The 18,235-nt window shown below is 39.0% G+C and overlaps 1 protein-coding gene across 1 annotated transcript in view; it reads right to left on the bottom strand.

Annotated features, from left to right (window-relative positions):
• LOC136331100 (cytochrome P450 2J2-like) overlaps positions 1–9,907 on the bottom strand; it is a 31,249-nt gene extending 21,342 nt beyond the window's left edge. The window contains exons 1-2 of the mRNA XM_066269055.1: positions 9,611–9,907; positions 352–514 (exon numbers count right to left, since the gene is read on the bottom strand). Of these exons, the coding sequence (XP_066125152.1) occupies positions 352–514; positions 9,611–9,820 (373 nt within the window). The 5' untranslated portion in view covers positions 9,821–9,907. The remainder of the gene's footprint in view (positions 1–351; positions 515–9,610) is intronic.
• Positions 9,908–18,235: the final 8,328 nt, after the last annotated feature.

The raw sequence follows: 18,235 nt of genomic DNA, 5'->3' as shown, positions 1-18,235 counted from the left end.
CTTCCCGGGTCCTAAGGGGAGAGATTGGAGTGGGAACCAGAAAGAGCAAATGTACTGTCGCTCTCTCTGCTAACATGGAATGATCGATTACTTGTTTATCAAGGCATTTAGAGTGATGTCACCCAGGACATGCAGTTTTTCCCAAGTCCTTCACATTAGGGCTGACGCTGCCTAATCTTCTGAGAGGGTGCCTTCAATAGGGAAATAGGGGCGTCAAGTATTTTTCAAAAGCAGGAATTCTATAAAGAGCTTGGTCTCTGGGGCATAGTAGAGAATCATAGTCACAGAGGCACCTTTAACAGATCTTAAAAATATTAAGCATGCACATCTGACATTGGTCAAGAAACTTACCATTTTTCTTAAAGATGCGTTCTTGAACAGGGAATGTAGGACGATTCACAAAGTTTTGGTCCTGGTGAACAAGGGCTTCTTTGATTAAGGGTAATTCAGTTAGAAGAACTGCAGGCCAGATTCCAATCTCCATGGCAAAAATGTTCCCATATTTCTTCACATACTGAAAAACAGTTACATAGTCACAGTTGATGTGCGCACCTGTGTGTGTCCGGGAAAGAAGGAAGTGTGTGTAGCTGGAGGACTTGTATTGAGGGCATAGATTGTGTGCACTTTGACATGACAGGAATGTTTCTCCTGGATTTATCTCTTTTTCCTGTCAGCTGGACTTGAATTAAATTCACTCTTGGATATGTGGACACTCCTTATAAAATATTCATTCATATGGTGAACCTACATGAATTGACTGAGCATCTACCATTGCCTTGAAAATGAGTTATCAAGATAGAACTATAATAAAATAAAGAAGCTAACCTCAAGCATCTCAGATTCTTTTTTTTTTTTGTATTTCTCTGAAGCTGGAAACGGGGAGAGACAGTCAGACAGACTCCCACATGTGCCCGACTGGGATCCACCCGGCATGCCCACCAGGGGGCAATGCTCTGCCCCTCCAGGGCGTCGCTCTGTTGCGACCAGAGCCACTCTAGCACCTGGGGCAGAGGCCAAGGAGCCATCCCCAGCACCCGGGCCATCTTTGATCCAATGGAGTCTTGGCTGTGGGAGGGGAAGAGAGAGACAGAGAGGAAGGAGAGGGGGAGGGGTGGAGAAGCAGATGGGCGCCTCTCCTGTGTGCCCTGGCCGGGAATCGAACCCGGGACTTCTGCACGCCAGGCCGACGCTCCACCACTGAGCCAACCGGCCAGGGCCAAGCATCTCAGAGTCTTGTGAAGGGAGTGAACTCAGTACAGGTGACTCATCAAAGAAGGAGATCTGTGCAGTGAGCCTGCTGTGTAGCAAGCAGGGACTTGGTTGTAAATCATATTTGTTTAATCAAAAGAGCTTGTCCCCTTTCTCAACATATATTAGATGGCATAAAATTCATAATAGGGCTGGGGCCAGGTGTGGAGAAACACACTCTAGCTCTGGAGTGTGTGTCAATTGTAGCTCTCTTGTTCTCTAGCTGTGGGCTCTCGAGAAAAGTGTCTGGCTTTTTGAGCTTCAGCTCCGCAGCTATAAAAGGGAGAAAGGGATTCCTCCCTCACAGGCTTCTGCAAGGAAGAACCAGAGCAGCAATGTGAAATGCAGTTTGTTTACTGACACTTGGTGCACAGCCACTCGAGTCTCCGAGAAATAGTGAGCTCTGCGTGCAAAGAGAGGTGAATGTGTGCTCATGGAGACAGGGAGGACCAGGCACAGGGATGGCGGGAGGAAGGCACTGCTGGACACAGACAGCCACATTCAATGTGTACCGTGTTACGTATCTCTCACGTGTCATCTTATTTAATCTCACAAGTACCCTACGCTAGTAATGAATGTCCTTGTTTTTCGGAAGAGGAAAACAAGTTGTAGCCGAGGTGATAGAGCTATTGAGTGGTAGAGGGATTTTTCAGGCATTGTGTAAGATTCTAAGACGAGACCATGAATCTGAGGTGGCACTAGCACCTTAGAGTTGAGTGGGGACCTTAAAGTTGTGTGGGGACCATAGAATTTAGTGGGAGTGAGACAGTGAAAGTGAGCATGAGTGGGGGGCACGGTATAGAGAATGGAAGAGTGTGTGGGTTTGTCATGCGTAGGCAAAGGGTGCAGGTATGTGCAAGATGAGTTGGATGACAGGGAATTGTCACCAATCAGAGTCTGTCCTGACTTATCTATTCAAGAGAGGACTCTGTGAACACTTCCCATTCCATGTGTCTGCTGGGTATGTCTAGCTGCAGGCAGTAGATCAAGCAGAAGGGCTCCATTCCCTCCAAGTGTCTGTGGCCCCACCTTCTTGATTTCCAAGCGCTTATGCTCTTCCATGTCCCTCTAAGAGCCCTGAACCCCACCACACCCATCAGAGCAAATACAGTGGATTCAGTCTCTTTCTACCACCCTTCTCCCATATTAAAAACTGAGCCTGAACTCAGTATTTCCAGTGCTCTTTTGGCTCACTCTTTCATCAGTCTTTGTTCATCTCTAGCACAGTACACCCTGCTTTGCTAGGAAGAGGAGAGCCAACATTCCAAAGTGAATGTCTTTGCTTCTAAGAAACAGCAGGGATAGCTTACTGAATGTGAAATAAACTTCACAGGCTTTATAAAAAGGATTTCTTTAGAACAATCAATAAGGATGTTTTTAGAACAGCTAAAAATTTCAGAGTAAGCTAAATGACTTCTAAGTGACAAACCCGGAATTATAGTCTGTACTTGGAAGGCACTTGGCAGTCCATCAGTATTTACTGAAGTGAACTTCTTCAGAGTTCCATACTTACCAGCTCAGTATATTAATAGTCCAATACTACTGAATCAAAAACTCATATGGTATGATTATCTGTGTAAATATGGGTAAGTCACATGACCTCCTGAGCCCTGGTATTGACTATGGTGATGTCTAACAATTGTTAAATACACTGTGCCAGTCATTGTGATCATTGATTCACATGGAAATAATTGTATAACTCAGCAAGAATCTGAGAAGACTTTGGCCATATTTTTTACGTACAACATTAAACATATCATTTAAAGAACAAAGTAAGAGAATGACTGTGATTCAAAATAAGATGGTTTAGAAGGCTTCCAATCAGACATGAAAATAGAGAAAGGAATGGGTGAACATGAGAACTATAAAGGCAAACAAAACTAGTGAGACATAGAAAATTCAACATGATGGATAAAAATGTCAGCCCTGGCCTGGCAGCTAAGTTGGTTAGTGTCGTCCCAACGTGCCAAGGTTGCGGTTTGATCCCCAGGCAGGGCACTTACAGAGCAACCAATGAAGCATAAAGAAGTGGGACATCAAATCAATGTTTCTCTTTTTTTCCTCTCTCTCCCCTCCTCTCTCTTTAAAAAAAAATTAATAAAAAATATTTTCAAATGTAGGGTATTTAAATAATGCGGTAGAGAAAAATAAATGTTTAGAATAAGAAACAATTAAAAATGAAGGATTAGTGTTAAAAAAGTTGAGATTCCACTTACTTTAAGTACTTAAACTCAAAGCCAACATAACAAAGACAGAAAGAATGGAAAGAATAAAGGGAAGAGACTATGCTAATTCTCACTCCCACCAGCAGTAGGTGCAGTGTCTACTCCTCCGGAGCCTCCCGGCACTGAGCAGTGTATGTGCAGTGTGCACACACACACATGTGCCTGTTGTTACAAAAGAAAAGAAAAAGCATTTCTCTCCTATATTTTACTAAGGTTTAACACCTTTCCACTGATAGGTATATTTTTAGAATTTCTTGTTTATGTTTTCTAAACATTTTTATATCGAAGATTTCAACTCTTACTGATTTGTAGAAGCTCAATAAAAAGTTACAAGTGGGTATCATTTTATTTTTATTACACAGGAATATGAAAAGATATAGATGAAAGTCCTATGGAGGTACTTCTGAGTGTGTGTGTGTGTGTGTGCGTGTGTGTGTATGTGTGTTGGGGGTGTGGTTGCAGAGAGTGGTAAGATTCCATTGCATACACTAAACAGTATTTTAAAGTCTCTCAATGTGTGTACATTGCTCTTATTGTGAAAAAGTATTTATATCTGATATAGCTAAAGAGAAAAGAAATCTAAGGAAATAATGAATACGACTTCATAATAGTGCTTCTTAACTTTCTTTTGTCATAGAAAACTTTGAAAATTTCAGTGTATGTTGTGGACCTGCTCTTCAGTAAAGTCATGTACACATGAAAAAAATGTGTACTAGTTACTATGGATTTTTTTTTACTATGAATTTTAACTGTGCACTATGTCCAAATACCCTAATCTTGGCATTGGTCTAGGGTCATCTGTATTGTGCTGTTGTTGGACAAAGTGTTTTACATGTCAGAGATTTATTTGCTGATTTTTTGTTTAATTACCCTTCCTGGCTTATCTGTTAATAGAAGAATCATGTTGACATCTCAAACTATATTTAAAGATTTGTCTGTTTCTCTATTCAGTACTGTTAGCTTTTCCTTTAGGTATTTGACAGCTCTTTTACTTGGTGCATACATGTTAAAATTGTTATATTGCCTTGGTAAATTGACTTTTAAATTATTATGTGATGTCCCTCTTAATCCCTGATGATTTTCTTTGCCTGGACATTACTTTATCTAATGTAATATAGCCAGGCCAGCTTTTTCCTTCCCTGCTTCCCTCCCTCTCTTCTTTCCTTCCTCCCTCCCTCCCTCCCTCCCTCCCTCCCTCCCTCCCTCCCTCCCTCCCTCCCTCCCTCTCTCCTTTCCTCCTTCCTTCCCTTCCTTCCTTCTTTCTTTACTTCCTCCCTCCTTCCCTTCCTTTCTTTTTTCCTTCTATCCTTTTATATTTTTCCAAAGTTAGAAGGAGAGAGGTAGTCAGACAGACTCCCACATGGGCCCGACCAGAATCCACCTTGCATACCCACCAGGAGGAGATGCTCTGTCCATGTGGGGAGTTGTTCCTTGCGGCCAGAGCCATTCTAGAGCCTGAGGCAGAGGCTGTGAAGAGGACCTCAGAATCTGGGCCAACTTTGCTCCAATGAAGCCTTGGCTGCAGGACAGGAAGAGAGTGATAGAGAGGAAGGAGAGGGGGAAGGGTGGAGCAGCATATGGGTGCTTCACCTGTGTGCCCTGACTCGGTATGGATGGTGAAACTTCCACACGCTTTGCTGATGCTCTACACTAAGCCAACCAACCAGGGCCATCTTTCCTTTTTTTTAAACAAGTATTTACCTGGTGTATGTTTCTCCATTCTTTCACTTTTGTTCTAATTATATAAGTATATTTGATATGAGTTTCTGGTAGATAGTGTATAGGCAGATCATCCTTTTATTCAGCTAATTTTTATTAAATTGGTGAATTTTGACCATATATATTTATTTAATGTAATTATTCATATGTAAAGACTTAAGTCTGCCATTTATTATTTGTTTACTATTTTTCTATTTTCTTTATTATTTGTTTGTTCTTTCCTGTCTTTCTGTGGGTCACTTGAACATCTTTTTTTTTATTTAAGAATTGCATTTTAATTTAATGTTTTTGAGTATGTCTTTTTGTTTTGTTTTAAGTGGTTCCTCTAAAGATTGTAATATGCATTCATGGCCTATTGCAGTGTCCTAGTCTCAACACTCCCTCTTCACATGGAATAATATACCTTATGACAGTTCAGGTCCCTTTACCTTTCTGCTTTAATGTTATCTCCATGTACACTGAGAACCACATCACACAATATAGTTTGCTTTTAACTATGAAACATAATTTCTTTAATTCAAGGGAAAAAGAATAATTTATTATGTTTACCCATCTCTTTACCCTTTCTGGTGTTCTTTCTCCATTCTCTGTGTTCCAAGTTTTCTACCATTATCACTTCTTATATCCAAACTTTCTTTATCCATTTCATTGGAGCTGCTCTGATAGCAAAATTTTCTTAGGTTTCACCTTCATTTCAGAGGTGCATTGTCACTGGATAGAGAATCTAGGTTGACAGTTTCTTTCACTTAACATTTTTAAATGTACTACTTATTTCTGGCCTCCATGGTTTCTGATGAGAAATCTGCTGTCATTTTAATTATTGTTTCTCATAAACAAGGGGTTGTATTTCTCTGGCTGCTTTCAAGAAATTTCCTTTGCTTTTCGTTTTCAGAGATTTGATTATACTATGTTTTGATGTTCAATTCTTTGTGTTTATTGGGATTACTGAGCTTCTTGAATCTGTAGGTTGTTTACTACCAATTTTGAGAAAATTTCAGCCATTATTTCATCAAATATTTTTTTCAACTCCACATGCATTTTTCTCTCTTTCTGAAATTCTGGGACACTGATGGCAGAAATGTTAGATCTATTGTTATTCTTAACACAGTTCCTTGCATCTGAGTTTCTCTTTTTCAATCTATTTTCTGTGTGTTTTTCAAGTGGATATTTTCTATTAATCATCTTCAGTTTTACTGATTCATCTGTAATTAGCATTCTGATATTGAGGTACTGTATTGAGTATATTTTTTAAGTTATAATATATTTCTGTTTTAAACATTCTCTTTTGTGCTTATATAATTTTTTATTTCTTTGTTAAGAATTTCTATTTAAAATTTTTTGAGAGTATTTGTTTACCAAAACATATGTACAATAGGTACTTTAAAATCTTTATCCTATAATTCCAACATCTGTCATTTCAATATTGGTGTCAATACATTAAAGTTGAGATTTTCTTTATCCTTGGTAAGGTAAGTAATTTGGGGTTACATTCTGGATATTTTGTGTATTATGTTATATGGCTCTAGATACTGTGTAAATCTTTCACTTTGGCATATAATTAACCAAATAAAAGCTTTACATAGTGTCGAGAGTAAGTTTAGAATTCTCACTTTTATGGATGGTGTTTCAAATGTCAATTTAGGTTATAAAGTCTCTAAAGTGCTATTCCGGTCTCTCCCACTTATGTGATGCCCACCCCCACAGAACTCCATCATCTATTCTCATCAGTGCAGGCTAGAGAGAATGGAAATGGACACAGTGATGTAGGTAGTGTTGCGTCTTCCATGCTGTGGTGGGGTGTGGGGATGGAAGAGTTCTATCCATATCTGCTCCATGAGGAAGAGACACTTCTCCTTATTTCTGTTGGAGAAGGGTAGAAATCAGGAGCTCAAGTGCCTTACGGGAATAGCAAACTCCTGAATCTGCATGAATAACTATTCATCCCTGTACAAATGACCCTCAGGAAGATAAGAGAAGAAGAAACAGGAATAAAGAACAGAGGAAAAATATAGAAAACAAGTATAAAATGGGAGACTTAAGTCTTAACATATCAATAATTACATTAAATATATATATAAATGCTCTAACTTCATTGATTAAAAAAATGGGTATAGTTTGACTGGTGGTAGCACTATGGATAAAGCACCCACTCTGAACCCTGAAGTTGGCAGTTCTAAACTCTGAGGTTGTTGGCTCTGAGCATGGGCTCCTCACTTGGGTCTGAGAGCTTGAGCAGGCAGTTGTCCCCAGGATCCCAAAGCTCAGCAGCTTGAGCCCGAATCTTGCTGGTGTGAAAAGCTCAAGGTTGCTAGCTAGAGCAAGGGGATGCTGGCAATCAATGTACAACTAAAGTGAAAGGAATTATGAATTAATGCTTCTCACTCTCTCTCCTTCCTCTCTTGGAAGCAATCAATGCACAGGTAAAAGTGAAAATGAAAGTCAGCACAAGTTCATGCTTTACTCTCTTCCCCCTACTTCTGTCTCTCTTTCTTTCTCTCTCTCAAAAAAAGTAAAATGAAAAAAATTTAAGAATTCATTTTAAAAATTGGAAGAATCAAAAGATGATCCATCTATATACTATCTACAAGAAACATTTCAAATATTGCAATATAAGTAGGATATAAGTGAAAGAATGAAGAAGATACATGATGTAAATACTAATCAAGAAAATAAAGCTGGCCTGGATATATCATATTAGATATAGTCCAGGTAGAGAAAACATCAGGGATAAAGAAGAACATTACATAATAATTTAAGAGTCAATTCACTAAGATGACATAACAATTGTAACGTGTATGCACCACGTAAAGTAGTTGCCAAATACTTAAAGGAAAAGCTAACAGTACTGACTAGAGAAGTAGACAAACCTTTAATTATAGTTTGAGATGTCAACATGACTCCCCTAGTAACTGATAGTAAGTCAGCAAGGGGATTTAAACAACAAAGCAAATAGTAAATCTCTGACAGAACACTCTGTCCAACAACAGCAGAATACAGATGACTCTTGAACAACACCACGGTGAGGGAGCTTGAACATACTGTACAGTTGAAAATCCATGTATAACTAGGGCACTTATTTCTTTGTTTTTCAAGCATGCAAGAGACTGCATCTTGAGTCATAAAGCCAGCCTTAACATGTTTAAAAATTGAAATTATAGAAAGTGTGTAGGTTCTCTGGCCATAATGGAATCAAAATGAAAATCATTAATAGAAAGAAACAGGAAACTTTTCAATACTTAGACATTAAACAATACATTTCTTAAAAAAGGCTATAGGCTTAAAATTCTATGACTAATCCTGTTATTGTTACCAGAATATTTCTTCCAGAAAGTGATAAAACCTTTTCCATCTGAACTTGAGTATACAGGCATGTGTTTAAAGTGCTCCAGGCATTTCTAGGGAAAAGAGAACTAATGAACTAATCTTTTAGCAAGTCTACTATGAGCCATGTTAATATTGTTTTTATTTAATCTCCAAAAACCAACCTATCAAGTTTTGTTTCTCAGCAAGGTACATGTGCTGAGAGGCAGAAAACCATCTGAATTCTTGAAAAACTGTTGGATGTTGGAGAAAATTGTGGGATCCCAGTCAGGCAGCCTTGATGGGAGATTATTATAAAGAAGTCTAAAGAGCTCACAAGAGCTCCAAGTGGCTCCCTAAGGAGTCTGAACTTGGCAAGGGTAAACTCTCTGAAAGTGCTAAGAAAATCTGAACTGAGGAAAGACATTGTACTTATTATTTACTTATTTCTTTATTTTTGTTTCCCTTCATTTTTTTTATTATTTAGAGATTAAGTTTAAGAGGGTGACATTGGTCCATAAGAACACATAGGTTTCAGGTACATTTCTACAGCACTTGAACTGTTCATTGCATTTTGTGCTCATCACCCAAAGTCAAATCATTTTCCGTCACCAAATTTTTGGCCGAGGAATTACACTTTAAAATTATTACGTTTTGTAGAAGGGTTTGACGAGAGAGAAAGCTGAAGTGAGTGGGAGGGATTCAGCTGAAAAATGGTGAGGTTTTAGGGCGGTTTTATCAAGTATCTGACAAGGGGAACTGGAACCTCTGAGAGGAAAAGCAACCCCCCCCCTCCAAGGATAACAATATTAAAAAGCTCAAGATGATTATATTACAATAGGATGTCCTTTTATTATTATGAACAAGCCACGCAGTTAAATGAATTGAAGAATGTAACAGGCCTACCACACTTAAATGGTAAACAATTACAATAATATACCCCTAGTAAGGGCAGGTGGAATCATGCCAGTAGAGGAAAACCAGGCTCAAAATAGGGTTTACCTGGGGAATGGCATTAGTGTCAGAGCCACCCATCCTTCCGCTAGGTCCGCTGCAGGGTCCTTGTCCTGCAGGTCAGGGTGGGGACTGGGCCCACACCTTAGCCTACTCCTTCTTACCTTCTGAATCGCCAGATGCGGGTGCTTAATTCCCAAATAGAAGAAGTTCCCAATGAAAGGCAGACGCAGGGGCCCTGGCGGGTAGTTCTTGGGGAGCCGTCTTCTGAAGAAATTGGCAAGAAGCAGAAAGACGATGGCACCCAGCAGGAGCGTGCGGGGATGGATCTCTCTCCAGAATGTCGCCATCAGGGAACCCATCGCCCTGAGCATGGCTGTTTTCCGCTGGACCCTCTGCGGTGAGCAGGTGTCTTCCCAGCCTGTCGCTGTCACTGCAATCCCAGGGGCACCGGCCCTCCCTGCCCCTCCCCTGTCGCACCCCGCCCCACCAAACTTTGTCCCAGAACTTTTCTGGGCCCCGCCCCCTGCCGTGTGGGGTGAACCTCACGCTGTACCCTCCCATTTCCTCTCGCCCCGCCCCTTTGCTTTGGGCCAGATGCCTGGTACCAGATTCCAGGGAGAAGCTGCTGGGTTTTGGAAAATCCTTCTCTGACACCTCAGAGGCTCTTGAGTTTATGGGCTCAATGCATCTCAGACAGTGTCACAGACGTGTGAGCTCCGTGTTTTCCCATCACGGTTTCACCCAGGAATCTGAACCTTGCCGGGTAAACAGTCAAGGCAACAGAAGCTTCTGACATTGCTAAATGCAGATAGCGCCCTTTCCTCTCTCTCTAAATTGTTTCATTCTGACACAATTAGACTGATTCTCTTCTTAGTTCCATCTCGCACTGGGGAAACAGAGAGGTTAAGTACCAAATGTGTGGTGAATAAATGAATCCACTGGTTTGCAAAATATCTAAATCAGGTCCTGCATTTGTAAATGTTCTGAAGATTTACAAGGGTTACATCAAAGCTCCTAGCATTGACCCTAGTCCCTAATAGGTGATTAACACTGAAGGGAGGCGTCTTTCCAAAGTCCAGAGGGAGATAACTAGTCAGAGCTCTGCTTTTACCTTCCAGTCTGCATCCCCTTTTTTACCGCAGCTATTGTGCATCCATACAGTGCTGCGAATATTAGTATAACTTATTTTTAAAGAAATGTTGTAGAACTGCTTTTAAAAAGAACCTCAGTATTATGTGCTTGTGATCATTGCAGGTTGATACATGGCATTAGTTCATTTACTTTCACAGCTCTGTAGTATTTAGTCATTACACCACAGTTATTTACATTGATCTATAATTGATGTGTAATGTTACATTAGTTTCAGATGTAGAACATATTGATTTGATATTTGAATACATTTGAAAAAATAGCACCACAATAAGTCTAGTTTGTATCTGTCACCATATAGAGTTACAAAAATGTTTCTTGTGATGAGAACTTTTAAATCTACTGTCATAGCAACTTTCAAATGTGCAACACATCATTATTAACTATAGTTACTTCCCCAGTACCTATTTTATAACTGCAGTGTGTGCCTTTGACTTCCTTCAATCATTTTGCCAATGTTCCACCCCCTGCCTCTGAGAACTACCAATGTGTTCACTGTATCCATGAGCTTGTTCTTTTATTTTATTTTGAAGGATTTTAAATATATGTGAGATCATGTTATTTGTCTTTCTCTGTATGAGCTATTTTACTTACCAAAATTCCCTTCAGGTACACCCATGTTGTCTTAAATGGCATGATTTCATTGAATTTTTATGGCTGAATAATATTCTATTATATATAATAATATTCTCTCTCTTTGTCTCTCTCTCTCACACACACTCACATACACATACATAATAGTTTCTTTATTTATTCATCCATCAGTGGACATTTAGGTTGTTTCCTTATCTTGGTTATTGTAAACAATGCTGCAAAGAACTTGGGGTGTGTATGCCTTTTCAAATCAGTGCTTTTGTTTTCTTCAGAAAACAAAATACAGAAGTGGAATTGCTAGATCATATGAGAGTTCTGTTTTTACACAATTTATTCACCCATTTCCATATCAGTGAAAATTCACATTAGTTATTTCTCTTCATCCCTTCGTGGTTTTTTTTTTTTTTTAAATAGTGCAGCCTAAAATAGTACCAGATGAGAGATTGTGCCATGGAGTCAAGTGAGTAATGTCACTTTTAAGATTTGATTATCTGTGTTGACTTCTCATAGACTTTGTATAAATGAGGTGCTGAATTCTTCCTGAAAGCTGCAAAAAGTTATGCTTTAGATTAATTTGTGAAAAACTGATTTAAACTTTCACAAGAAGAAGCCTGACCTGGTGGTGGTGCAGTGGTTAGATTGTCGGACTTGGATGAGGAGGACCCAGATTTGAAACCCTAAGGTCACTGGCTTGAGGGCTGGCTTATCTGGCTTGAGCTCAGGCTCACTAGCTTGAGTGTGGTGTTGCTGGCTTGAGCATGGGATCATAGACATGACCACATGTTTGCTGACTTGAGCCCAAGGTCGGTGGCTTGAAGGCCAACGTCCCTGGCTTGAGCCCAAGGTTACTGTCACTGGCTTGAGCAAGGGATGGGGTCACTTGCTCTGCTGTACCCCCCCATCAAGACACATATATGATAGCAATCAATGAACAAGCAATCAACAAACAACTAAGATGTAGCAACAAAGAATTGATGCTTCTCATCTCTCTCCCTTCCTGTCTGTCTGTTCCTATATGTCCATCTCTTTGACTCTCTCTGTCTCTGTCAAAATGAAAAAGAAAAATTAAGACCACTTATTGGTAAACAAAGATGAAGCCTCACCTTCTAATTTGCTTTCTCATCAGTTCTTTCTGAAGTAATATAGTGAAGGTGTGATTGACATGTTTTTCTCTTAATGATTACTCTCAGGACATTATGTAGCCTGAGGTAAGTATAAAGGAAAGGAGACATTTTAAACTTGAAGAGCTTATTATGATCAGTACAAGGTCCCCTAGTTGAATATTATTTCCTTCTTCTCCATGAAGTCAAAATACAAATCAACAGAGGTATTTGGTACTAAAATGTAATGAGTTGTAAAAAGTAATTTAAGACTATGTATGTATTGCATATGTCCCTCAGGTTCAAATTAATGGCTTTGATTTATATTATAAAGAAAGGTGAATAATGCAAAAGTTAATATCCTTAATTATAACCATTATGGAATAAGTACTGGATTTGGTTGTCAGTTGTCATTTTATACATATTTCCCCCTTATATTCTTGTCTTGTATAAACCAATTTCCCAAATCATTGAGCTGCTCTAAAAGGGGGGAGGGGTGGAGAGAAAAAGGAGAAAGCTTGACTTATTTTGTTGATCAGATTACATCTATGGAAACATGGAAAGCAACTAAGGGGAATAGGAATTGCACAGTAAGACATTATCAGATTAGTACCTGCATTGTCCTTATGCCACATGAATTCCTGACTCAATTGGTAATCCATTAATAAGTTAGTCACTAGTTGTGATTACAACTACCAAGTAATTTTTTTCAGCATTGATTGAAAATTCTTGTGTGACACCTATCCAGAGAAGTAACACTGTACAAATATTAAGAAATAATGTAGTTATTTTTAGATTTTAAGTGATATATGAAGTATTTAAAGTGAGACTGAGGTGAATATTTTCTAAACAATAATGATAACTTCTTAATTTGAAAATTTTTCTAGGAATTAGAATAATTTGGTACTTTTATTTCTATTATCTTTTTTTCAGTGTGCAAATACATTTTTTTTTAATTTATTTTTTACAGAGACAGAGAGTGAGTCAGAGAGGGATAGACAGGGACAGACAGACAGGAACGGAGAAAGATGAGAAGCATCAATCATTAGTTTTTCATTGTGCGTTGCAACACCTTAGTTGTTCATTGATTGCTTTCTCATATGTGCCTTGACCGCGGGCCTTCAGCAGACCAAGTAGCCCCTTGCTGGAGCCAGTAGCATTGGGTTCAAGCTGGTGGGCTTTTGCTCAAACCAGATGAGCCCGTGCTCAAGCTGGCGACCTCGGGGTCTCGAACCTGGGTCCTCTGCATCCCAGTCCGACGCTCTATCCACTGCGCCACTGCCTGGTCAGGCCATTTTTTGATAATTAAAAGACAAGCATTTTTTGAAAATTTTTAAGAACTTAGTTCAAAATTTATCAATGTATTGCATTATTTTTACTAAAAAGTAACTTGTCCTACCATATCACATGTTTGCCTAGAATTTTTTCTGAATCTGAAAATCAAAGGAATTCCTGTAATAACTATAATACACTGATTCCTACTATACTGTACATTTAAAAATATTTTTGGGGAGGTGATGTCACAGAAATGGTGCCGTAAGGAGTGATACCGATAAATCTCCCCCCAAATTCAACAAGATCTTCAACTAGAGACAGAAAAATCTATCCTTGGAGCCTCCAGAAGTTCCACATTAAACACGAAGGTATGATCGAGCGAAAAATTGACTAAATATATAATCAACCCCAAAGGAAATAAGACGGAGGAAGAAACACTCCGCCTTCCTCACTAACCTAAATAAGGGCTGCTTTCACTGGGAACTGAGAGTATAGGATCTAAGGTGGGAATAGGGTGTGAATAGAACCAGACTGCGACACAAATGTCCGAACCAGGCTGTGGCACGAACATCCAAGAGGAAGAAAAACTGCTTGTGGCAACCCAGTCAACACAAGCTAATGCTCATGCCAAATCCAGACAAAGAAAGGCAAGTGGGGCAGCCATTGGCCCCAATCTCCTGGTCAGCGTGCGCAGATAGTGGGTGAGAGATTCCTCCTAGAGCCCCGGGAGTGGGCGCTCATGTTACTGACAGAGGGGCAGAGTCAGAGGCCTTTGTGTGGGCTGAAACTGGAGTCTCGGGGTCGCCCCTGTGCCCTGAAGAGTGGTGCGTGAAAGCGAGATTCCTATGCTCGAACTTCTCTGGGCGGGTGGGGTGCCTCACCCAGCCATACAAGCTAACAGACCCATGAAGGATTAGCTTAACCCACAGTCTGCTCACCTCCCAACTGACATATGGGACACTAACCTACAAGATCTCTCTCAGGTCAGCAATCTAAAACAAGAGGGCAGATATTTTTTTGGTACCTCTTATTATGCTATGCACATAATGGTGGGGGCAACCTCTGATTGGCAGAGCTTGCATATTCAGGGCTATCTGTTAAAAAGAGGGATTTGGCAGCTTGTAAGTTCTCCTGCTTTGCAAACAGCTACTAGGGCATCTTCTACCTAGCCAAAACAGGTTACAAAGTGCCAAAAGCCTGGGGAAAGTGGTCCCACAAAGTGCTGAGGCATTCAGGACACACCTAGAGGTGCATAGAAAGGCACCTTGAAAACAATTGGCTCCTAGCTCTGCCTGATTATGCTATATGTTCTGACTGATTGAGCCTTACTGAGAGCCCTGTGCTGAGTAGGAGTAGAATGGGGATTTGCCAGCTCTTTGAGCCTCTTACTCTCCAGGCAGAGGGAGTAGCAACCCCATAGCTGGATCATCAAGCTACTAATTCAAGAAGGAAAGACTAGAAGAGAGGCTCCAGGAAAACAAACTCTCTCATTGTCAGAGCCTGCAAATGCTAAAAGAGCCTTGACTGCCAACGAGACTGAAGCCCAATATATGACATCACCATAGAGACTTATCAACTGCAAACTTTTACCTAAGTGTGCCACAGGGGCAGAACCCGGGATACAGAGTCACCGACCAGGAAGAGGGAGAGAAAAGAAAAAGCAAGAAGATAACCTCTCAAAATCAAGAATAATCCACAGACTTTATAACCTATCCCATTTTATTATATTTGTTCGTTTGTTTCTCTTATCTTCTTGTCTTGATTACTTTTTTCCTCTTTGGTCGTTTAATTTTCTGCCAGTCTTACTCTCTCCTCTCTTTGAACTGCACTACCCATAAGTGTTATATCTCTCATTATCTTTCCTTTCTTCTTTCTTTCTCTCTATGAGTGTTGCACTCCAAAACCCTTACTCTCTCTCTCTCTCCTTTTATTCTTTATTCTTTTTTCTTCTTTTTGTGTTTTCCTCTTTCTTTTTTCTCCCTCTATATTAGTTTCTTCTCTTCTCCTATACTTTTCCTCTCGTTCAATCCTTAATCACAAACAAATTATTTTATTTGGGACTCAAATTTTTCTTTGTGGCACTTTCGGGTTTTTTTTACTTCGCTTTTTTAACTCACTAGCAGTGCTCCCAACCCTGGCTCTCCATTTTATCTAGTTCTTGCTCCACTAAATACAATAGTAATTTTTTAATTTTTCCCCTGTTTCGCTCTTATTCCTCTCATCATATCTCTTAGTTAACCATCACCAAAAAGCAAATCATTTCATTCTTGACCCAAATTCTTTCCTTTTTTGCATTTTGTGGGTCCATACCACCTTTTTTTCACCTTTATCACTTATCCCCATCACAGGCCCTCCATTATAGCTAGTTTTTGTTCTATTTAGCACAATATAATTCACAGTTCACCACAAGATTTTCTCAAGAAGGAGGGGAGAGGAGAGGAGAAAAAAAAAGGGGTGGGGAAATAATTTTTTTTATTTTTTATTTTTAACTTTATATTCTTTATTAATTTTCATTAGTATGATCAACAAAACCACCCTCAGATGCCATTAAGGAAAAGGAAATCAAATATCATGGATACAAAAGCCAGAGAGGTAGCACAGATAGATGAGGAAAAATTTATGGAGAAAAAAATTTAATATATTGGAAACCTTGGAGCTAAATGACAGAGAATTTAAAATAGAAATCCTAAACATACTCAGAGATATACAAGAAAACACAGAAAGGCAATTTAGGGAGCTCAGAAAACAATTCAATGAACACAAAGAATATATTACCAAGGAAATTGAAACTATAAAAACAAATCAAACAGAGATGAGAAACTCAATTCACGAGCTGAAAAATGAGGTAACAAGCTTAGCTAATAGAACAGGCCAGATAGAAGGTAGGATTAGTGAAATAGAAGACATGCAACTTGAGGCAAAACAGGAAAAGAGGAGACTCAAAAATTAAAAAAAAGGAGAAAGCCCTACAGGAATTGTCTGACTCCATCAAAAAGAATAACATAAGAATAATAGGTATATCAGAGGGAGAAGAGAGAGAAAATGGAATGGAGAACATATTCAAACAAATAATAGATGAGAACTTCCCAAGCCTGTGGAAAGAACTAAAGCCTCAAATTCAAGAAGCAAACAGAACTCCGAGTTTTCTTAACCCCAACAAACCTATTTCAAGGCACATCATAATAAAATTGGCACAAACCAACAACAAAGAAAAAATTCTCAAGGCAGCCAGGAAAAAGAAGAATACAACAAATAAAGGAAGGCCCATTAGATTATCATCATATTTCTCAAGAGAAACTCTACAAGCTAGAAGAGAGTGGACCCCAATATTTAAAGTCCTGAAAGAGAGGAATTTTCAGGCACAAATACTATACCCATCAAAGCTATCCTTCAAATATAAAGGAGAAATAAAAACATTCACAGATACAGAAAAGATGAGGGAATTTATCATCAGAAAACCCCCACTGCAGGAATTACTAAAGGGGGTTTTCCAACCAGATACAAATAACAAAACAAAACAAAACCACAAGTAAAAGCTCCACCAGGAACACAATAAAACCTTATTTAAACTGTGACAACAACAACAAAAAAAGGGAGGGGGAGAGGATGGAGATTAACAGTGCTAAAGGACGATGGAGTGCAAAAGTACTCACAAGATAGTGCACTACAATGAACAGGGTAGGAACCCTTTTTATTACTTAATAGTAACCACCCTTGAAAAAACCACCACAGAAGCACATGATTTAAAAAAGATAGCAACAGAGGAAAGATGTATGGAATACAACCAAACAAAAGCAAAGGATAGAAAAACAAAAGAGAAGAATCAAACAAGACACAAAACTAACAGAAAGCAATGTATAAAATGGCAATAGGTAATGCACAGGTGTCAATAATTACACTAAATGTAAATGGATTAAACTCACCAATAAAAAGGCACAGAGTAGCAGAATGTATTAAAAAAGAAAATCCAACTGTATGCTGCCTACAAGAAACTCATCTAAACAACAAGGATAAAAACAAATTCAAAGTGAAAGGCTGGAAAACAATACTCCAAGCAAATAACATCCAAAAAAAGCAGGCATAACAATACTCATATCTGATAATGCTGACTACAAGACAGCAAAAGTACTCAGAGACAAAAATGGTCATTTCATAATGATTAAGGGGACACTGCATGAAGAAGACATAACAATTCTTAATATATATGCACCAAACCAAGGAGCACCAAAATATATAAGACAGCTACTTATTGACCTAAAAACAAAAACTGACAAAAATACAATCATACTTGGAGACCTCAATACCACACTAATGGCTCTAGATCGGTCATCCAAACAGAGAATCAATAAAGATATATAGGCCTTAAACAAAACACTAGAACACCTGGATATAATAGACATCTACAGGACATTTCATCCCAAAGTGACAGAGTATACATTTTTCTCCAGTGTACATGGATCATTCTCAAGAATTGACCATATGTTGGGCCACAAAAACAACATCAGCAAATTCAGAAAAATTGAAGTTGTACCAGCATATTTTCTGATTACAAAGCCTTGAAACTAGAATTCAACTGCAAAAAAGAGGGGGAAAAACCACAAAAATGTGGAAACTAAACAACATACTTTTAAAAAATGAATGGGTCAAAGAAGAAATAAGCACAGAGAT

The sequence above is a fragment of the Saccopteryx bilineata genome, chromosome 3, assembly GCF_036850765.1.
Source record: "Saccopteryx bilineata isolate mSacBil1 chromosome 3, mSacBil1_pri_phased_curated, whole genome shotgun sequence".
Lineage (NCBI taxonomy): Eukaryota > Metazoa > Chordata > Mammalia > Chiroptera > Emballonuridae > Saccopteryx > Saccopteryx bilineata.
The sequence above is the reverse complement of the archived record's forward strand: the minus strand, read 5'-3'. Positions and strand labels throughout refer to the sequence as shown.